This window comes from Nelumbo nucifera, chromosome 6 (genome assembly GCF_055504915.1).
Source record: "Nelumbo nucifera cultivar China Antique chromosome 6, China Antique-T2T, whole genome shotgun sequence".
Taxonomy (NCBI): domain Eukaryota; kingdom Viridiplantae; phylum Streptophyta; class Magnoliopsida; order Proteales; family Nelumbonaceae; genus Nelumbo; species Nelumbo nucifera.
Window position 1 is genome coordinate 33,374,110 of NC_142654.1, and position 22,945 is coordinate 33,397,054.

The 22,945-nt window shown below is 38.3% G+C and overlaps 2 protein-coding genes and 1 non-coding gene across 7 annotated transcripts; 2 read left to right on the forward strand and 1 right to left on the reverse strand.

Annotated features, from left to right (window-relative positions):
* Positions 1–701: 701 nt before the first annotated feature.
* LOC104606420 (callose synthase 12-like) lies at positions 702–10,285 on the forward strand. Of its 3 annotated transcripts, none has more exons than XM_088889793.1 (6): positions 702–888; positions 995–1,074; positions 1,278–6,674; positions 7,907–7,962; positions 9,364–9,620; positions 9,828–10,285. In XM_088889793.1, exon 3 carries the CDS (start codon positions 1,311–1,313, stop codon positions 6,666–6,668), a length of 5,358 nt encoding a protein of 1,785 aa, XP_088745919.1. In that variant the 5' UTR covers positions 702–888; positions 995–1,074; positions 1,278–1,310; the 3' UTR covers positions 6,669–6,674; positions 7,907–7,962; positions 9,364–9,620; positions 9,828–10,285. The 3 variants fall into 3 exon arrangements, with proteins under 3 accessions (XP_088745919.1, XP_010269905.1, XP_010269904.1); XM_010271603.3 differs by having other exon boundaries at positions 9,364–9,543; XM_010271602.3 differs by lacking the exon at positions 9,828–10,285 and having other exon boundaries at positions 9,364–9,804.
* LOC148790744 (small nucleolar RNA J33) lies at positions 4,300–4,380 on the forward strand. Its single transcript, XR_016078187.1, has one exon. It is a non-coding gene; the product is annotated as a small nucleolar RNA J33 (small nucleolar RNA).
* Positions 10,286–16,670: 6,385 nt separating the features above from the next.
* On the reverse strand, positions 16,671–22,945 carry LOC104606422 (UMP-CMP kinase 3-like). 3 transcript variants are annotated; one of them, XM_010271604.3, is made up of 10 exons: positions 22,809–22,945; positions 21,999–22,056; positions 20,301–20,355; positions 19,157–19,274; positions 18,369–18,525; positions 18,167–18,247; positions 17,928–18,035; positions 17,762–17,830; positions 17,224–17,276; positions 16,671–16,904 (listed from the first exon to the last, which is right to left on the reverse strand). In XM_010271604.3, exons 2-9 carry the CDS (start codon positions 22,026–22,028, stop codon positions 17,268–17,270), a joined length of 627 nt encoding a protein of 208 aa, XP_010269906.1. In that variant the 5' UTR covers positions 22,029–22,056; positions 22,809–22,945; the 3' UTR covers positions 16,671–16,904; positions 17,224–17,267. The 3 variants fall into 3 exon arrangements, with proteins under 3 accessions (XP_010269906.1, XP_088745350.1, XP_088745351.1); XM_088889224.1 differs by having other exon boundaries at positions 20,301–20,367; XM_088889225.1 differs by lacking the exon at positions 22,809–22,945 and adding an exon at positions 22,392–22,415.

Genomic DNA, 22,945 nt, shown 5'->3' on the forward strand with positions numbered 1-22,945 from the left:
AGACATCCCTTTTCTTTGTCCATGTTCTTACTTCTTCGTGAAAAAGAGGAATATTCCAATGTGGCCGTGTTCAAGAACTCTCAACCGTTAGATTATTTCAGCTTCAAGATCACTTATCAGTAATGGCCCACCATCATTTTTTCTTGTATTCACGGTCCTGCTGTTTGGTGAAATGGTAATATCCCAAGGGCCCGTTTGGTTTGCAAGAATAAGAATTTGGAATCAAATAAGAATGTCATTCGATTCCAACTGATGCTAATTTCCATTTAGATTAGATTCCTATTTAAATCAAACAGACTATAGGAATATATCAGTCCAATTCCGGTCCCAACGGATTTTAATTCCAATAATTACTGTGAAGCAAACAGACCCTAAATTCTTTTTCAATTATATTCTTGTACTGTTTGTTTAAATGGCATTCTTCGCTATTTCTCTTTCAGTAGGCACGTGGCTACTCACTAATTGAAGCCAGGTAGGCCTCAGTCTAACCGAATAGGAGGGAACGGTCCTTTTGACGGTGGATAACAACATCACATTTCCCATATTTTGAGAATTTTAAAATTTTATGGATTAACGTGGCATTGATATCCACCGTGAAAAGAGCCATCCCCTCCTTTTCTAAAAGGAGCGGAAGTAAACCCCACGTCTACTGCCTACAACGAGATGTGATCATATCGCAAGTGTTGGTCCCAAGATCTGACGGTCCAGATCGTTGGATTATCTCTAGAACTGTAGATTCCGTTCTCTTTGTTGAATTCCAATCGACGTTTCCACAATTCTACGGGCGACAGACCGATAATACCGTCGGAGGAAAGAATCGAAGCCGAACAACGGCCGAAATTTGACGCGCAGATCTAGGCTTTCAGATTGCCTTGACCAGACTCTTTGGTAAGGTTTTTGAGACCCCGAGCCTCCTTTCACTTGATTGATTCTGCTTCACTCTGTAATTTGTAACTCAAATGCTGAAGTGTTTTTAATTCTCAATTTGTTGCAGAGGAGTAGTTTCTCTGACTCTCTGGGCTCTGAAATCCTGCAGCTTTGAAATATAAATTCCAAGGGCTTTCGCAACTTCTGGTGAGTTTTCATCATAAATTCTTAATAGTTTGCTTTGCCGCGTTGATTTCTTAATTTCAAAATGGAAAAGTCCAAGCGGGACTGGTAAAAAACGTGTATTTGATATTTTTCTCTGACCTGTACTCACCCATTATCATCATCATCATCATCATAATCATCTCTCTCTCTCTCTCTCTCTCTCTCTCTCTCTCTCTATCTCTCAGGAGCTCACAACCCACGGCGGTGGATCCGATGCCATGAGTCTGAGACAGCGCCCAGCCGCAGCGGCCGCTCACGGGGGTGGTCCTAACCCTGGCTCCGCCTACAGTTCTACACTACCACACGCTAACGATTCTGAAGAGACCTTCAACATCATCCCCGTCCACAACCTACTGGCTGATCACCCCTCTCTCCGCTACCCTGAAGTCCGAGCTGCTGCCGCCGCTCTCAAAACCGTCGGCGAGCTCCGCAAACCCCCATTCGTCCAATGGCGCGAGGGGATGGACCTTCTCGACTGGCTTGGCGCCTTCTTTGGCTTCCAACACGATAACGTCCGCAACCAGAGAGAACACTTTGTGCTTCATCTTGCCAATGCCCAAATGCGCCTTCAACCCCCTCCAGACAACATCGACTCCCTCGACTACACCGTCCTCCGCCGCTTCCGTCGCAAACTCCTCAAGAATTACACCCACTGGTGCTCTTACCTCGGCCGTAAATCCAATATCTGGATCTCCGAACGCCGCCAAGCCCCGTTGGATCAACGGCGCGAGCTTCTCTACACATCCCTTTACCTCCTCATCTGGGGTGAAGCCGCCAATCTTCGCTTTGTTCCTGAATGCATCTGCTACATATTCCACCACATGGCCGGGGAGCTTAATAAGATTCTCGAAGATTACATAGATGAAAACACCGGCCGCCCTGTTCTTCCTTCAATATCTGGTGAAAACGCGTTCCTGAACCGGGTTGTTACTCCTATCTACGAGACAATTAAGGCTGAGGTTGAGAGCAGCCGTAATGGCACTGCCCCTCATTCGGCTTGGAGAAACTACGATGATATTAATGAGTACTTCTGGAGCAACCGCTGCTTCCAACGGCTCAAGTGGCCGATCGATGTTGGTAGCAACTTCTTTGTGGTTAAGGGTAAGAGCAAGGGTGTGGGCAAGACGGGTTTTGTTGAGCAGAGGTCATTCTGGAATATCTTTCGAAGTTTTGATAGACTCTGGATTATGCATATACTGTTTCTCCAGGCTGCCATTATTGTTGCGTGGGAGGGCAAGAAGTACCCATGGACAGCGTTGGAAAGCCGTGATGTTCAGGTACGGGTGCTCACCGTTTTCATCACATGGGGAGGTCTTCGTTTCCTTCAGTCGCTGCTTGATGCTGGTACACAGTACAGTTTGATCTCAAGGGAGACTTTGGCACTTGGACTGAGAATGGTTCTAAAGAGCATTGCTGCCGCTGTATGGACTGTTGTGTTTGGTATCTTCTATGGGAATATATGGTCACAGAGGAATCATGATCGTAGGTGGTCTGCAGAAGCAAATCGTAGGGTGGTGACTTTCCTCGAGGCTGCGTTTGTCTTTATACTCCCAGAGCTGCTAGCATTGGCACTTTTCATTCTCCCATGGATTAGGAATTTCCTTGAGGGTAAAAATTGGAGGATTTTCTATGTATTGACTTGGTGGTTTCAGAGCAGAACCTTCGTAGGTCGAGGCCTTAGGGAAGGGCTTGTGGACAACATAAAGTATACCTTGTTCTGGGTTGTGGTTCTTGCTTCAAAGTTCACCTTTAGTTACTTCCTCCAAATCAAGCCTATGGTTGCTCCGACTAAGGCTGTTTTGAACCTCAGGGGTATTCAATACAATTGGCATGAATTTTTTGGTAACACAAACAAGCTGGCTGTGGGGTTGTTGTGGCTTCCAGTGGTTTTCATTTACCTCATGGATTTGCAGATTTGGTACTCAATCTTTTCTTCTTTTGTTGGGGCAACGGTTGGGTTATTCTCACACTTGGGTGAGATTCGGAATATCCAGCAGCTGAGGCTAAGGTTCCAGTTCTTTGCAAGTGCGATGCAGTTTAATCTCATGCCACAGGAACAACTGTTGAATGCAAGAGGGACGCTGAAGAGCAAACTGAATGATGCCATTCATCGACTGAAGCTGCGCTATGGGCTAGGCCGGCCTTACAGGAAGATTGAGTCGAACCAGGTGGAGGGATACAGGTTTGCCCTGTTGTGGAATGAAATCATTGAAACTTTCAGGGAAGAGGATATCATAAGTGACCAAGAATTGGAGCTATTGGAACTGACGCCAAACACATGGAACATAAGGGTCATACGTTGGCCATGTTTACTCCTATGCAATGAGCTGCTTCTTGCTCTCAGTCAGGCAAAGGAATTGGTGGATGCACCTGATAAATGGGTTTGGTATAAGATTTGCAAGAACGAGTACAGGCGGTGTGCTGTTGTGGAAGCTTATGATAGTATCAAGCACATGCTCCTTGACATTGCCAAAGATAGAACTGATGAGCATTCCATTCTTACAAACATCTTTCATGAGATTGATCATGCACTTCAGATTGAGAAGTTCACAAAGACGTACAAGACAACTGCATTGCCTCAGATACACACTAAATTGATATCTCTCGTGGAGCTCCTAACAAAGCCTAAGAAAGATGTAACCAAGGTGGTGACAGTATTGCAGGTCCTTTATGAGATATATATCAAAGATTTCCCAAAGGAGAAAAGGACCATGGAGCAGCTGAGAGAGGATGGCTTGGTGCCTCTGAGACACACAGAGTTGCTTTTTGAGAATGCTATCCAGTTGCCTGAAACTGAGGATTCTTCGTTTTATCGGCAGGTGCGTCGTTTGAAGATTATTCTTACATCTAGGGATTCAATGAACAATATCCCTAAGAACCTTGAGGCAAGGCGGCGCATAGCCTTTTTTAGCAACTCTCTTTTCATGAACATGCCCCATGCTCCCCAGGTTGAGAAAATGATGGCCTTCAGTGTTCTGACCCCTTACTACAATGAGGAAGTCCTATTCAGCAAAGAGCAACTGCGGACTGAAAATGAAGATGGAATTTCTACTCTGTTTTATTTGCAGAAGATTTATGATGATGAGTGGGCGAACTTCATAGAGCGAATGCACAGAGAGGGGATGAAGAATGATGAAGAGATTTGGACAAACAAGCTAAGAGACCTCCGTCTTTGGGCATCTTGCAGAGGCCAGACACTCTCTCGCACTGTAAGGGGAATGATGTATTACTATAAAGCTCTCAAGATGCTGGCTTTTCTGGATTCTGCATCTGAGATTGACATCAGAGAAGGATCACAGGAACTTGCTTCTGTTGGATCAATGAGGCGAGATGGCATTATCGATGATCTGGACTCGGGTAGGTCACCATCTTCCCGAAGTTTGAGCAGGGCAAGTAGTGGGGCAAGTTTGTTATTCAAAGGCCATGAATATGCAACTGCTCTGATGAAATACACATATGTAGTTGCATGCCAGATATATGGGAGCCAAAAGGCAAAGAAGGACCCACATGCTGAGGAGATTTTGTATTTGATGAAAAACAATGAAGCTCTTCGAGTTGCCTATGTTGATGAGGTTCAGACTGGGAGGGATGGGAAGGAGTATTACTCGGTTCTTGTAAAGTATGACCAGGACTTACAAAAGGAGGTGGAAATATACCGGGTCAAGTTGCCTGGTCCCTTGAAGATTGGAGAGGGTAAACCAGAGAATCAGAACCATGCTTTCATTTTCACTCGTGGTGATGCAGTTCAGACGATTGACATGAACCAGGACAACTATTTTGAGGAGGCCCTCAAGATGCGGAATCTATTGGAGGAATACAACACCTACTATGGTATCCGGAAACCCACTATCTTGGGAGTCCGCGAGCACATTTTCACTGGTTCTGTCTCTTCACTTGCTTGGTTCATGTCTGCTCAAGAAACAAGCTTTGTTACCTTAGGGCAGCGTGTCCTTGCAAACCCTCTCAAGGTGCGAATGCATTATGGGCACCCTGATGTGTTTGATAGATTCTGGTTCTTGACTCGAGGTGGCATTAGTAAGGCTTCCAGAGTGATTAACATAAGTGAAGATATATATGCTGGCTTCAATTGCACATTACGGGGTGGAAATGTAACACACCATGAGTATATCCAGGTAGGTAAGGGAAGAGATGTTGGGTTAAATCAGATATCAATGTTTGAGGCTAAGGTTGCTAGTGGCAATGGAGAGCAGGTTCTCAGCAGGGATGTCTACCGGTTAGGCCATAGGTTGGATTTCTTTCGGATGCTTTCATTCTTCTACACTACTGTGGGTTTCTATTTTAACTCAATGATGGTAGTTCTTACTGTCTATGCCTTTCTATGGGGCCGTCTTTATCTGGCTCTCAGTGGCATAGAGAAGTCTATGCTTCAAAGTTCAAATAACAATAAAGCACTGGGTACAATCCTAAATCAGCAGTTCATTATTCAGCTAGGTCTATTCACAGCTCTCCCCATGATAGTAGAAATTTCTCTTGAGCATGGCTTCCTTAATGCAATCTGGGATTTCTTGACAATGCAGCTCCAGCTTTCCTCTGTGTTTTACACATTCTCTTTGGGGACTCGTACCCATTTCTTTGGCAGGACCGTTCTTCATGGTGGTGCAAAGTATCGAGCCACTGGGCGTGGTTTTGTTGTACAGCACAAGAGTTTTGCTGAGAACTATAGACTCTATGCCCGCAGCCATTTTGTGAAGGCGATTGAGCTTGGAGTGATTCTGACGATTTATGCTTCATACAGCTCCCTTGCCAAGGACACTTTTGTTTATATAGCTATGACAATCTCTAGTTGGTTCTTGGTAGTATCATGGATCATGGCACCTTTTGTGTTCAACCCTTCTGGATTTGATTGGTTGAAGGCTGTATATGACTTTGATGATTTTATGAACTGGATATGGTATCGTAGTGGTGTTGGCACCAAAGCAGATCAGAGCTGGGAGACATGGTGGTATGAAGAGCAGGATCATCTTAGAACCACTGGTCTATGGGGAAAATTATTGGAGATAATCTTGGATCTCCGCTTCTTCTTTTTCCAATATGGGATTGTATACCAGCTAGGCATTTCTGATGGAAATAGAAGCATCGGTGTTTACTTGCTATCATGGATTGGCATAATTGTGCTCATAGGGGCTTATTTGATAATAGCCTATTCTCGGGACATATATGCAGCAAAAAGACACATCTATTACCGGCTGGTTCAATTCCTTGCTGTTGTGATTACAGTAGTTGTCATCGTTGTCTTGCTGGAATTCACACATTTTAAGTTTATTGATATTTTCACAAGCTTGTTGGCATTTATCCCTACAGGTTGGGGACTAATATCCATTGCTCAGGTACTGAGGCCCTTTCTTCAGTCCACTGTAGTTTGGGAGGTTATAGTCTCTATTGCCCGCATGTACGATATACTTTTTGGAGTAATTGTTATGGCCCCTATGGCACTGCTGTCATGGATGCCTGGATTCCAGTCTATGCAGACAAGAATCCTCTTTAATGAAGCATTTAGTAGGGGCCTTCAGATATCTCGCATCCTAACAGGGAAAAAATCTAATGAGAAGCTGTAATTTGAGGTAATTCTTCATTGAAATCTTCTCAACTCTTGATTTCTGAAGTTCTTCATTATTTCCTAAGCTCATTTTTTGGTAAATTTTTTAATTAAAACGAAGTGTCTATTTGAGGCATGACTTTAATTTTGCTTCTTAAGAATGGAATTATGTGTTTCTTTGAGAAACTTAGAATGGAATAATGTTCTCACTTCTCTCTTCTTTTAATTTAATTGTGGTTAAATTAAAATTGAGGTTTGTAATAACAATAATGTGACTTGGAGCCATGGAGTGAGCCATTGACTCATTTGTAGATTATTGCCATTGTGGATGTTGACTATAATAGGCTTGTCTTGTGATCCCCCTTCATCTTGAAAACACCTGCTCAAATTTGCAGGTGCTAACTATAATACCTGGATACCTTCCCACCTGCACAAGGGTACTGCTTTGTGTTGGATACTTAAATTTTTAGTGTAAATTCCATTACCAACACTGTTCCACCTTTGTCTTTTTTTTTTTTTTTTTGCAAGATTACCAATTAGGTTGTACCCAATACTATCCTGGTAAGGTTGTCATTCTGAGTTTCTTTCGCAGAAATGCTGTCAATAGTGCCCATGGCTGCATTTGGTTGCAATGCAAATGCAAATATGTACACTACATATTAACCCATTTTTTGGTTCATGAATGCAAACACGGTTTACATTTTAAACCGTTTTTGCATTCATCTTGTTTGTTTGAAATCGGTGCAAAGTGTGGGCCCATCATTAAATGGTTCAACTATCTTATGCTCCAATGCCTTAACCTTGGTAAAAAAGTTAATTATCAAAAGAACACAAAATTGTTTCCAAAAAATAGGTACAGTAATGCTCTCTTCTCAGAGTATAAAAGCAAATGCTCGCAAACAAACGGAGCCCATGGTGCACAATTGTAAGGCATTGCCCTTCCATAGTGCCACTCAACCCGTGGTATATCACATGTGGTAAGGCTGCACACACTTGTGCCTCATTGCGTTTTGTGTAAAGTTTATTTGGTTGAAAATGCACAGCTGAAGCACAAAGTAGCATAGTATTTCTTTTATTCCGAAAGTGTGCTTTACCAAACTCTGGATCTCTTTTTTTTTTTTTTTTCCTGCCCGGAGCAGGAAAGTACTTCTAAAAAACAAAAGGATTTTTGTTCTGTGCCAATTGCCAAATTGTCTCCTTCCCTTCAGTCTCTTTGCTCTTCATTCTGTTTTCTCATGTATTTTATTTCCTTTTCAGGGTGTGAATTGAACAAGGGTGCGGATACAGTTACAATCCTGTGCCCTCACAGCCAGGTACATCCTCCCTCTCTCATGTTGGAAATCATAGAGTACTTGAAAACATAAACCCTGATCTTTTTTCCTTGAACAGCAACAATGGTGGATTTCTTTGCTATTAGTATTTTATGCCAAAAACTTTTGGTTTATGTTAATCCTAGAGTGATTTGTTTTTTATTATTTTAGGGATTTCAATTAAAATTTTGAAAAGGAACACAAAATTCGATTTAGAAAGGATGGTTTCATTTATGGGGACGGAGTTTCATATGGATAAGAAGTTAATATTTTTATTGGTTGAAGGATGGGCGCTTTTGTCATTGAAGGCATAATTTTCTTTTTATGGGGTTTTACTTTTTAGTAAGGAACTTCATATTGGGTGAAATAGGTAAGCTACTTCAATCAAGAATGACAAAGGTCTACTGAGAAAGTATATTTTTAATCTCTCTCTCTCTCTCTCTCTCTCTCTGGGTAAGAAACCTCTTTCTCAATTGATGTCTGGGTCTTGCAGACATGTCATTCTATTCGATTCATCAACTGGTTGCCTTGCATGTAGCTAGTAGCCATATGTAGCATGATGTATTGACAACTTACATGTACATTCAAGGGAGAAGCTTTAATGGTTTTACCTTCTTATTTGGTAAAAAATTGTAAAGGTGAGACATGTCTAGGACTTCCTATGAAGTGAAGAGTTGCTTAGGGGGTGTTCAAATTTGGATATCAAACCAAAAACCGAACTGAACCAAGCCGAATAAGTCAGTTCAGTTTGGCTATTTCAGTTTTTTGGTTCGGTTTGGTTTTATGATTTTAGAAATTTTGGTTTTTGGTTCGGTTTGAGAAAAAACTGAATTAACCAAAATAAACACATATATTTATATTTTATTTATAAATATAAATATTAATGTTAACATTAATATATATTAATATTAGTATTTATATTAATGATAATATTTAATATGTATTAAATGTTGACATATTTTAATAGTAATTATTAATATAAATATATTATACATTTATATTTTAACTAACCAAATTAACCAATTTAAAACCAAAACAAACCCATTTGAATTTGGTTTGGTTCGGTTTGATTCATGAAAATAGCCTAACCAAAATGTCGGTTAGGTTCTATTTCCGAACCGAACCGATTGAATGAACACCCCTAGTTCAGTTGCTCACAAGTCGCAACTAGCCTAAACTAGTATACGGCACCAAGCACATATAGTTCCTGCTTTTATTAACAATTTAACATAACATATATTTCAAAATTCAAGTAACGACATGGACAATTGCAAGTTTAAATTACTCATTTAACTTGTCTGTTTGTATGCTACTCCATTTTTATTATTTGAACCTGTTATATGAGTTGGTATGCCATCTACTCTCCTTTCCTGCCCCAGCTTCTGACTAGATGTGAATTTTCAGGTTTTGAAATGGGAATAGATGCATACAGCTTACGGGTTAAGAGGATGGGGGCTTTTCTTGGTGTGCGAGGTTGGGGCTATTCCTAGTTATTGCCTTGTTGGAGGTTCTCAAGTGTTCAATCATACTGTGTTGGCTCCTATTTGTATTTCTTTCCAATTTCGTGGAGGGAAAGCAAACGCTGTAAGCCTGAGCAACTCTTGATCTTCGGCTGCATCTTCCCTTTAATGTTGTAATCCGCTGTAGTTCACACACCCATTGTGAGATTTTTTTTTTTATCTGAGCACTGTAATTTGTTTCACAAGAGGCATTTTGTTTTGCTTTGCTCATCATCCTTTCCTATTATGAGGTCCGGCTTAGATCATTATTCATTTACTGAGTGTAGTGTAGGGTGGATGTTGTTTGGAAGTTTCATTTTATATTTATTTGATTGTTTTGTCCATCTTTTTTTTCTCTCCCTTGTACAGGTGGAATCGTTGTTCTTGTACCCTGTGGTCATTCCATAATAAAGCATTGGTGATATTTTAATGTGTTTTGGACAATTTCTACATTGCCTGAAAGACACTGAAATTCACAGTAACATTTATGCAGATTAAGAGCGTGTTTAGTATCATTGCATTGCGTGCTCCACATCACCGCCACATAGGTAGGGCTGCATCTTGGGTTGGTAGCCAGAACCCAACGCCAACCTAACCTGAAAAAGTGGGGTTGGGTTGAAGTTTGGGTTAGGGGTGATCATGTGCCAGGCCGGGCTGGGCCTGATTACGGGCCCACATCATTTATGCAGGCCTATGTATATGTATGTAGGCATGCGTGTGTACATAATATGTGTATATGTAACTATACATTTACAAATGTGTATGACTGTATGCATGTATTTAGATGTCTCTCTATCTACGTTATGCATGTATGTCAACAATTTTAATATCATGGGCCTATGCAATGCATATAAAGGTAAAGATATAAGTTAACATTTAATTGACTTTTACGATTGCACTAGAAGTTGGGTCAACTTCTCTATGTTTTTTTGGTAAAATATTCTTATTTTTTAGATAAATTAGGCCAACTATCCAACCTAACTCAAAACTTAAGGTTAGGGGTTCAACAGCTTGGGTTGGGTTAGAGTTGACCTCAACTGGATATAATCTGGCCCGACTTGCACCCATACACATAGGCGACAAGATTTCACCAAACCATAATCATGTTTGATTGGGCTAATCAGATGCAAATGTTTGTTTGTGGGAAAATTTATTTTACCAACCAGGCATGGTCCTAAAAGAGTTTTGATCAATCCAAGCATCTTGTGAATTTTGATGAATACCACCTGTTTTATGATACTTTGATTAATACCACCTGATTGGGCCACCTTTTTTATGATACTGGTTGATTAGCTGTATGTCTTTTCGGTATTATAGTTGAACCCATGTTTTGTATCGCCTTTTGTTTTAGTGTTTTTCATGTTATTTGAAAGTCATTTTGATGTTTCCCAGTTCCCACTAGTGTTTTGTGGTTTTTTCTCTTGCCACCAGAATCATTCTGACCATTGGTTTTTGGGTTAACGGTTTGACAATATGATTTGATTGGATGGTCTGTTCTGACAAAAAATAAAAAAAAATAAAATAAAAAACAACTAAAAACTGTTGAATGGGTTGATGGTTTGGTCATTCGGGTCAACAGGTCATCGACCAATTCAACGATTTTTTATCAGGTTTGAGGTAAAATGGAACCAGTTGCTTGGATGGTTCTCGTGCTGAATGATTAGACTGTTCGGGTCAACAACGGTTCGAAAACATTGTTGTATAGTGGTACAACATGTAATAAATAATAAATAATTGTTGCTTTGCATTTTGTGACTAAAATGAAACTGGTTGCCTTGGATGGTTCCTAGGTCAAATGGTCCGACAGTCTGTGTCAACGTCAGTTCAAAAACATTGATATATAGTGGCACAACATGTAATGAGTAATAAATAATCGTTGCCTTGAATTTTGTGACTAACCTTTTTTTTTTTAATTTTCTATGTTCATAACAAGTACAAATCAAGGTTCAAAGTATCGATACATATCGGCTCGTATCGATTAATACGTATCATTTCGGGACCCCTCCGATACGCCCCTACAGTGGGTGTATCGGAGGTTTGACCGGTTTAGGGGGTAGAGGAGACCTAAACTGGCTCCCCTGAATCAGTTGCGGAAAAAAAAAACCAATAAAAATGTGTATTGCTTCACCGGCATATCGAACATATCGATATTTTAAACCTTGGTACAAATGCAACCTCTATATATGTGGTGGGTTATGGGTTATTTGGAATTTTGGATAGAAAAAATCTCATGTATAGCAGCTTTATAAAAAACAAGAAAAAAACCCATGTTGGATTTTTTTTTTTTTTTTCAGATGAATCACATTTTTATAGGGTATTGAAAGAAAGGTGTGAAGGGAGAATAAGCTGACGTGGACTAAGATGAATAGAACCAAAACTCAAATGAGCCTTTTTTGCAATCCAATCCGCCACTTGATTCACTTCCCTAAAGACATGCTTGTAGCTAACCATACTCTAGAGCTTGGCACTCCTTGAGATTTCATGGAGGGGAAAATATGACCTTTGAGGCATGAAATGACGAGCTTCGAGTCCCCCTGAATGATCATGACGAATTCCTGAAGTTAGCAGCGAGGTTGTGCGTCTCCCAAACCCGCCCATGCTTCAGCAACATTTATAGACGAGCATCTCATTCAGTAACTGTTTGAAATCCACAATCTTAGCAAAAGGATCTTTGGCCACAGCATCAACCGCACACGTCCCGTTTGATAGCCTAGATGGATCAAAATTAATTTTAATCGAATCATCCTTAGGGGGCGTCCAGATTATATTCTTCCATTTTTTAATCTCAGCTTGTCGTTTAGATTTCTTCATTAGTTCACAATATTCCAAGAAACCTTTTGTTGCTTTTTCAATAATAGAGATTGGGGGTTCTGATTTATTTGAAAAAAAAAAATGGAATTCCTATTTTTTCAAACTTGACATAGAATATAAACACTCCTATCCTTCATCTTAACGTTAAGTTTAACGTCAGCCTCATGAACTCTATACCCCACCACTCACTCAAACTATCATATTCAAGTGGAGACACTATGCTGTTGTTCACAGTCATCCAAACTTGTTTAATCATTTCACATTTTTCAAAAATGTGGTCAATGTCCTCTTCCTCCCCACAAAAACAACATTCTCCTTCCATGTTCATCCCTCTCTTCCTTAAGATTACTTTGGAGGGAAGTTTATTGTTTAGTAATAGAAAGAGGAAGACCCTTAATTTTGGTTGACATTTAACCTTCCACACGATAATGTTCTAATTAAATACAATCTCTATTAGAGATTGAGTTACACTTAATTATAGGCCAATTTAACACAAAAAAAAACACCATCTGGATTCATCCTCCAAATAAGCATGTCCTCTTTATCCTCTGTTGGAATAAAAATAAGTCTAATTTTATTTCAAGTGCTTTGGGAGACCATCGAAAGGATATTGATTTCATTCCAGATCATCCTCTCATGGTCACTGAATTTAAGTTCTTCCATCTCACGCGGAATTGGATCAAGCCCCTTAACAAGAGTATCATTACCGAGCCAATTACCCTTCCAGGAATTGATGGATTTACCACCATTTCCAATAACCCAACCAATACCTTTCCTCAAAAGGCCTCTTGAATCAATAATTTCTCTCTCAAGGACCAAGAGATTTTTTTTCTTGGTTTTATATCTTAGGAAATCTTCTCCTTTCAGATATTTCTCTTTAACAACCCTCACCCATAAGTTATCTTCCTCTCTAAGAATTTTCTAACGCAATTTGGCTAGGTTGGCTTCATTAACCCATTTTAAATTTATAAGGCCAAGGCCACCCTCATTTTTAGGATAACAAACGTTGTTCCATCTTATAAGGTGCAAAGGTTTCTTATCGCTAGAATTAGACCAAAGAAATTTTTTCTGGGCTTTACTGATGTCCTCATTGATGCCACTAGACAACTTGAAAGACCTCATGATATATTGAGGTAGCATACTAGCAGAGGCTTTCAAGAGAGTAATTCTACTAGTAAGAGAAGGAGAATTTCTCTTCCAACTAGCAAGTTTTTTGACTACTCTATCCTTTACAAATCGAAACGAGTCCTTGGTGACTCTTGAATTAATTTGGGGGCCCCCAAGTATAAACCACTATTTGATTTTCAAAATTCTAGTAAGAATTTTCTGGAATTTATTTGGGGTATTTCGAGAGAAATGAATAGATGATTTCTTGAAATTTGGGTTCTGACTTGATGCTTTAGCAAATTTCTCCAGAATATCTTTGATCTTGAGGCAAGCATTAATGGTAGGTTCAGCAAAGATCGGACAATCATCTATAAATTGTAGAATAGGAATTTTGGGGGAACTCATTGCAGCTTTTACATCCAATACCAGTGTCAGGGTTAAGATTCCTTTTCCAACTTCCTAGATAGTGCTTCCACACATAGAACAAAAATGTATTGGTGAGGGGATTTCCTTGTACAGGGTGTGCCATATCAGAATTTGGAAGATTGTTGTTTTTATACACTCCATAATCCATACAATCCATTTATCATGCTATTTTGCCCTTTTATACCTTAGAACACATGAGAGTAATTTAACATTCACATCTCTTCTTTGTAGATGGCTGGCCAATGCTTTTGGTCTTAACCTCGTTGGGCACGTTTTAAATTTAATTTTGTTTAGCGTTGTAGGGACATGGGTAGCAACCCAGGTTCAAACATTTGAACCTCATCCTCCTCAATTCAAAGCTCTGAACTCGCCTCCTCTAAGCAAAGCCATCATCTTCCCATCGCCCGATACAGTAATCTTATTATTGTATTGTCCAGCACGGTGGATGATAGTACTCTTGTTAGTCTCATCCTCCTCTATGCCGGTTATAATAATCTGGTAACACTCTCCATCACTGTACGGATGACATGAAAAGGTTGCTGATGGTTGATGAGAGTAACAAGATTATTGTATCTGGTGTAGAGGAGGATGGGGGCTTTGCAGTGGACGATACAGTAATCTTGTTATACATAAGGTTCAAAATATCAATACAGGCCGATACGCCCATATTAACCTGTATTCGCCCACCTTTTTTTTTATTCTTTGAAATTGATTCAGAGGGGTCGGGGTGTGACCTGGTTCAAGGGGTAGAGCAGCCTTAGGTGACACAGGTTACTCAAAGACTTAGCTGATCCGGTGATGGAGAGAGCTGAAAAAGTTTAAAGACTTAAAGATCATAGGTTTTTACTTTTTACTATTATCTTTTTAACTCTTCCAATTTTAAGAATCTATTTTAACAATCTGTGGGAAGACAATATAGTCCAAATCAAAATAGAGAAGAAAGTAGGGTAGGGATCGGTGATGCAAAGGCAAGTGATGATATGTACGAGTATGACAATGGAAAAACTTGGAGCTAATCTGTTGGTCATGGGAAACCATGTCTGTGGGTTCTCGAAGAGGTAAATAGACGGTAGTAGTATTTAACTAACTTCTATTTAGATTTAATTTGTATTTGTATTAATTCATGTACTTTTTGAAAAATTGAAAGAAAATAAAAGATAAAAGAATCACAATATACATTTAAGCTTATTTGAAAAACTCGAGGTATATTTAAGTCTTTTACCCTTTAAAATATCTATTTTTTCTTAGTCTTCTCTCACTCTCCACTTTCCTTTTGTTGTATTCCTATAATAAGTTCGGTTCGCTTGTTCATATTCCTCTAATAAGTTGAAGAATGGTAGCAATTATCTTCACTTTTATTTTTTATCTTGAGAAGTCCAAAAGATTGGACGGATCGCATTTTAATTTGCAAGTGTTTCGCGGTATCTCTCAAGTGACAGAGATGAAGCCAAATCATTGACCGCAGATCGGAGCCAATGTTTTCAAACGGCCAGTGATCCGGACGGTCGGACCATTCAGCCTAAGAACTGTCTAGGCAATCAGTTCTATTTTATCTTAAATCTGGTTTTTGGCAAAAAGTTGTTGAATCGGTCAATGATCCATTAATCCGAATAGCTGAACCATTGACCAGTTTAACCTATTCAACGGTTTTGACCATAACTTATTTTAATTATTATTTAAGTTTTTTATTTTATTGTTAGAATAAACTGTCCATTTGAACCGGATGATCGAACTATTGGCCCAGAAAAACGATTCCAATTCCAAATCGTTTTTTAAAACATTGCACAGGGTTAAGAGTTTTCCTGAGAAGTCCAGTTACCCGAATTCAAAACACTAATTGGTCTAGTGGGGAATTGGTTTTAATTTTATTTTCCACATCTCAAAACTCAACCTCTCAACCAAAAGCTTATCCAAAAAGGTAACCGAATTCCTGATTCTCCCCACACTTTCACCACCCCCAAAAACTCCCTGGTGAAGGTGGGAACTGGGGTCAGTTCAAGTCTACGCTAAAAGCCTAAAACCAACCCAACCTTATAAGCAAAGCTAGATGGCACCTTCGGTCCAGATTTGAATTCAAACAAACATATACCATTCCCAGTTCACTCGATGGGAGTTGGGATGCTCTGCACTTATCCTGCACTCTGTGATAGGTGTTCTATATTTCTATTACATGTGTACTGTAATATGCATGAATACACATGTAGTGATATACCTGTCACACACTGAAAGGAAACGAAGGTAGGGCTGAAACATGTGATGGGTGGCGAGTTTTGGGGAGTCGCTGAAAATTACAATCAAGATTAAGGGTTTGTTTGATGATAATTTTTAAAAAAAATTTGCTTTTTTAGAGATAAGGCCTAAGGGGTATTTGACATCTATTTCTAACCTCCCTTGAGTTTCTGCTTCTTGTTGAAATCTTTTCTGAAGTTTGGTAATTGTAATAATTTTCCCTAAATTTTATGACTGTTGTAAATAGAACCCCTTTTGTTAGAATCCTCTAAAAAGAGGCAGGAAAATTGCCAAAATATTTATTTTCCTTACTTTCTCTTCCTAAAAATTGTTAGCCCAAACCTTTCCAATTTCTTTTCTGAAATTGATTTATTTTCCAAATTTGCCATTCATACCAATCACTCAGGTAAAACTGCAACTTTAAGTTCTCTTCTTTTTTTTTTTTGTTTATAAAATTTGTATTGATTTTTTATGTAGAAACCAGACTCAATAATAACTTCATTGGTATTTTGGACATTTTTGTGCCTCTAACAAAGGGGGTTTACTTATAATTTTAAAAAGTTAATGGGAGGTGATTGCATTTACCAAACTTTATAGAGGTTCCAACAATGGTCAGCAACTTAAGGGAGGTTTCAGCAATTTTTCCTAAGAGAAAAGACGTTTGAAATTATAAGATTTTTCAAAAGGTAAAATATAATTACAAAATCCAACTGAAACCCTGGGCCAACCAGATCCATATAACCCGAAGTATCACATTATTCACCCACAAAAATCTATTTCATTATAAATTTCCGGCATTCTCACAGAATTCCCAAACTAGATTTGAACGATGAAAATGAGAAAAATATGAATGATGGTGTAAGATAAGAACACCTGCATTGAAGAGAAAGAATCCGTAATTAAAAAATTGGTCTTTATTATAGCATTTACTATTAAGATCATTTAGTCACGATAACAACAGTACAAAGGCAGAAGCCTGCCGATATATGCTGCCTTGGCTGTTAATCAAAGGAGAAGAAGTGCAGATTCTGGTTTTCTATTCAGTAATCGGAACTCTGTAATACTATATTTGATATCTAGAATGGAGGCAATATCAATTATTATCCTCCAAATGTTAACAGATGATTACAAAGATTGTACCATGATGAACACAACTAATTAGAATTTTCCAAGTTATTAATGGATATCTTACCTGCGTTCACACCATGTTTGACATTGCAAGTGCAGTTGAAATATTTAATCAGCCTGCAGACATGTGGCGCAACCATGTCAACTAAGAATCATAAACTGTTATAAGTAACATAACTGTGCATTAGTGCCACATCCATTAAACACTGGCACAGTCAATGTTTGGTTCTACGAAAATTGTCAGAGCAGATCATGCATAGCCTAAACTTGAGCTCATTTTGGCCGCTCATTAGCAACCATGACCCCAAATACAAGGCATTTCTCAGTTGGATGCCTTTGGATCATGATAAAATGAAATGTGATGGTTTTTTTTTTTGGTCCAAACATCATATACTTCATGATCCTCTTCTTTTGGAAACCACAAGCTAAGATTTGAGTCCTAGCATATTAGCCAGTAATCAAATAGTTGAGATAGATTTCTACCTTTCTACTTTATTAAATACAGTTTAGAAACGTATTTTGCATATCTAAAGACCTACAATGTGTGCTCCCCTTTGCAAGTACCACACTATAATAATCAGTCAACCACAATCACATGTTACCTTATCAATTGCGGAGAAAATGGATTTGACCACTTCAAAAACTTCTTCTCTAGGTTTTCCAGCATCAATCTGAGCAATGAAGTAATAGGTAAGATGTAACCTACTAGAAATCCTCTGGGCTATGATCAGGGAAGAATAATCAGCAGGAAACCTAAAAGGAAGTTACCTTCTTGACCTTCCCCTTTGATTCATAATACTCAACAACGGGAATACTGGATTCTACAAAAACCTTAAACCGCTTCCGAATTGTGTCAATGTTGTCATCTTCCCTTCCCTTAATTATCCATTAGAATAGTTTCAGAAAAGTTATAGCAAATACTTGAACAAAAGTTTGAAAAAAAGAGAAGAAACTGTCTGAAGATGACATGACCAAAAGACATAAATAAACAGCTCCTTCTGCCTAACCTGGTTCCTATTTAAAAGACGCCTCTCCATCTCCTCTTCTGGACAATCAAAAAATAGTACAAATTCTGGACTAATTTTTGTCTGCAAGATAATTTAGAACTAGTCACGAATAACATGAGGTATCCCACACTCATAGTTTCCACAAAAGAATATCACCTACGAGACCATTCCAAATTTCCAATAAGAGAATTTGGGGGCTTACAACATTCTCAAATGCAGCACGGTTCTCTTCGTTACGAGGGAACCCATCAATAAGGAATTTGTTGTTACCACTGTCTTGCATTGCCCGCTGGAGAAGTTTAATAGTAACCTCTGATGGAACAATCTTTCCCTCCTTTATCATGTTCTGTATCATTGTACTGTCACAACAGAGATGAAATTTAGATACCAAGATCTTTCATATTTCAGATGATACATGAAAAGAAATAGCATAAAGAAATAAAACCCGTGCCTGTTAACATGAAATAAACGCCATTTACAGGTAAAAAATTGGGGGAACACTTAAGTAGGGAACATCTGTTCATGCAATGGAGGTAGAAATCTAGGCCTCCCTGTTTAATAAAATATGCACAGTAAAGAGTAAACCATTTAATGGAGCCATGCAGAAGAGTTCCTAACAGAACATTGAGAATGGGTGATCCAAACCATCTAATATATCACATTCTTGGGATCTTTGATCAGGTAAATTTCTTGCCTAGCAAATCTCTTGTAGGGACTAACAAAAGGGTGGATTTCAACCCAGAGTAATAGTTGCATTGCAGAGATAGGATGGAAGACATACTTATCCAAGTGCTACTCCAAACTATAATGAATTATCCTATGTTACCCAGATATGGCAAGAACATGGCTGGACACAGTATCATATAAGGAATTTACACCAAGAGTTTATGTATCTGGCATGATAAAGCACCTTTATACAGGTATCCAGGTATCATAGAAATCATCAACAGCATCCATAACTTCTGTTAGGATTAATAATTATAATCATACCCATTTTCAGAACCAGATTTAATTTCAGCTCGAAGAAGATCACCAGCACTGAGATGGGTAAACCCAAAATGTTCAACTATATTTGCACACTGGGTGCCCTTTCCACTGCCTGGGCCACCTGCAATTATTCAAATGCAATCATGCAATCAGCTGATCAGGAAATATCCAATAACTGAAGTGAAATTTCCCAACATAAGAAAGAAAAGGCAGATCAGAACTAGAAATCTGAAACCTGATATGAATCTGTAAGTAGAAACAGAAGACAGAAGAAGACAAGAGCAGGACTACTTCCAAATTGGAAGGGTGATCAAGGGTGCAAGATATGCCAAAAGAAAACTATTTCTTCACCTTCCTATCAAATTTAATAGCATCATATTTCATCATCCTCACATCTGATGGGATATTTCCTAGTATAACCTTTCAAAAGCTCTAAAATCTAAGATTTCCTTCTTTGTTCAGCTCTTCTCTGCCGTATGACATCTCTCACAAAAGCTTGGTAATGATTTATTGTTTACTTTGAGCTAGCTCAGGAACAGGGCAAGGTATCACTGATATAGCTAGAGAATAATGGAAAAAACAAAAACTACATCAAACTGGAATTAAAAAGCTAGCGTACCAACTCAATATCCATGTAATAACAAATTCTATATCATTTTCTTTAATCAGTAAAAATAATCTTATTGAGTGTAAATATATGTAGAAAACAACGTATAAAGGAGGATGAGAAAACAACAAGACAAAAGTTGTACCCTTTTACATCTTTGACTCCAAAAGAATGAAAAAAGGGTTCTATTATATTGAAAAAGACTCGACACTTTCAATATCTTGCTAGTTGTTAGCTTTGATAATTTGATATCAAAGTCGACCCTGCAGCTATGTCCTTGAAGTCCTTTCAAACCAAATTCCAATCCATAAAAAGGAACTTTGTCACGCACTTACATGGTGCAGTACAAGTTAGTACCATTATGGAAACTCAAATAAAAAATTTTCCAATGTAAAAATTAAAGTTAAGGCATAAAATACTTGTTTTGATATATAGGTCTGCTAATAAGTTGCACTTCATATATTGGAATCTGTATAAGGCAAATAGTGAACTATATAGGATACTTGCACAATGAAACATAACTAAAACCAATAAACTCACCTAAAACAAAAACAACTTTGACCTTCTTCTCATCTGACAAGCTTCCATTAGCTTCCTGCGTCCAAAACTACACTTTATCAAGTGGTATAATCGAGATGCATTCTCTGAGGCAGAATACATGAGACGATCATAAAGGGAACCTTGCAAATGGAACACATGCATGAAGAAAGCATATATAAGAATTCCATTTAGATGGATTTAATAATCTTTACACCCATTCTGGATATTATTGGACAGAATTCAGCCACAATGCCTTGGCTTATGCATCAAAAGGTTTTTTTCCCCCTTGGTTCTTGGTCAAATAGAGCTCGGACAGAGAATAAGTTGCTATAATTTCCTCCAGGATAGGTTCTACTGCATGGTTCAAGACTAGATTGGTGTGATCATTCATCTATTACTATTACAATTTCTACCAAGGAAATATTTCATATAGAAAAGATGCTTCATTCTCTGCATGGGAAACAGTGGCCAACTCTGAGTTGTTTCTAGAAATTAAGGTGCATATTTTGTGATGCTTAAGGAATATTTTGTATTTCAACAAAAAAGAAAAGGAATATTTTGTAAGTGCAAATTGATCACACATTAAATCAGAAGAAAGATACAACCATTGCATTAATAGATGTTAAGGTGGTTGTGCTATTATGGGATGACAGATATCAAATAAGGATGTCATCAATCCCAAAATACACGTTACAATACTGAGTAGGAGACCTGATAGCGAAAAGCAAGCCTTATGAAAGGCATAAAACAGAAAAGGCAAACAAGGCTTTTTCCTATGGATAAATAGTTGAGAGGACTGGATGACATATAGTGCCTAGATGGTGTTTTAAAAACAAAACAAAACACCCTTCACTGCTTTTGCCTTTTTGGTCTTGAGGTTCCTTGTGACATAGCATTCCCCTAGTGAGAAATATATGCTTGTAATCCATGTTTCATCATCCACGCATTCTTTAAGTTGGGCATGGTTGAAAAGGATCCAAGCAATAAATCAAGGAAATTTATGGTAGATTGTAGAAATAGGCAGTAAGCCAGAAGAGTGCAATATGAAGGACATAAAGGATACTAAAAAAAATATGAAGAAAATTATATATTGCTGCACTACATTTCATGGCAAAGCCATCATGAAAGGCCTCAAGTTGGTTGCAAGATCAGAACATCGAATCACTCGAGTGGCTAGATTGAAAGCAGCATTTTAAAAAATAAATAAAAAAGTTTAGGAGGATGCTCTTTAGTATTTTTATTTTCAAACAGAAGCATAAGACTAGGTGTCACAACTAAGACTTGAAGATTGTATATTTCATAGTTCATACAAGGGTCTGTTTCCTGATGTCACTTATGGAGCTATCAATTCAGCAGTAAACGAAGGAACCTCAGAAATATTATTTTGACCTTTTGCAGAAAAAGACAAGTAAATGGCATAATATTGTCTATTAAGTAAAATGAATAAACTAACGGATGCAAAAATTTGCAATTCAACTAGGCATTCTGAGAACATAAAATATTAAAGAAAATATTTTATACACAGTTTCTCATTTGAAACTTGCCATTTAACCTATAACATTCTCATGTCTCATTTCTAAAAAACCGTAAGATAATGGATGCTAGCTTGTTCATTCTGATGTCTGGGGTTGTATGCCAGTTGGCTCTAGATGTGGCTAGCATAAAATGTTAAAGAAAATTTTGGAGTAAAAAAGCTACCTTGTTGACAGAATCTACCGCAGTTCCCATGAGTGCAAATATAATATGAATGCACAACCTGCATATCATGGAACAGATGGAATGAACAAATTGATATTTATAGAATAATCCAAGAACACATGACACTCCCGCAGGAGATGTTCCTCTCAAAAATCTTTTGTAAATATTTATAGGAAGAGTCGTGTATGGCCGGATACCAGTGGCATTATTTTAAGTGATAACAGGGATCTAAAGTTCGTTATTGTGTAGTGGAATAGTGGATCAGTTATCAGTTAAAACATTAAGACAGGATTTGAGGCCACGTTCGGGGCATGATCCCCCTAAGAAACAGAAGAGGAGGAAAAGAAGAAATTTTAAAGTATTTTATCTGTCAACATCGTTTACAGTTCTTACTCGATAGGAGATCTAGATTGTCAATGGCAAAACCAGAGAATTTAGCCATTCATTCATTGAACTATTTCAAACGGTCCTTGGTGCTATATGAGAGATAAGAAGATAACAGAAGATGTCAAAAGATATAAAATGAAATCAAAATCACTTGATCTGAAGCACTACTCCTTCAATCACACCAGATCTAACGCAGAACAACCAAAAAATACATCAACTTGGAGAAAGACAAATAGACAGTCCAAAGATCCACGTATAAGTATTAGAAATATAAAAATGTGAGCTTGAATCGGAATTAAAAACACTTCGAATCAGCCCAAAAGATGAAATTTTAACAGATACGGCTCCAAAAACAAAGGAAGCGAGCAATATCATATCAAAAGAATGGAGACCGAGCTGATTGAGATTCAATCAGTATCGTACCTGATGAAAAAATCTTTAAGTGACGACGCTCTAAGCTTCTAACAGAAAATCGAGCAGAGATACGCGTGAAAGTGTCGGTTTTGGCAGTTGCAGAGGAAACGGGGGAGAAGAGAAGAAAAAGGAGGGAAACGAGATCT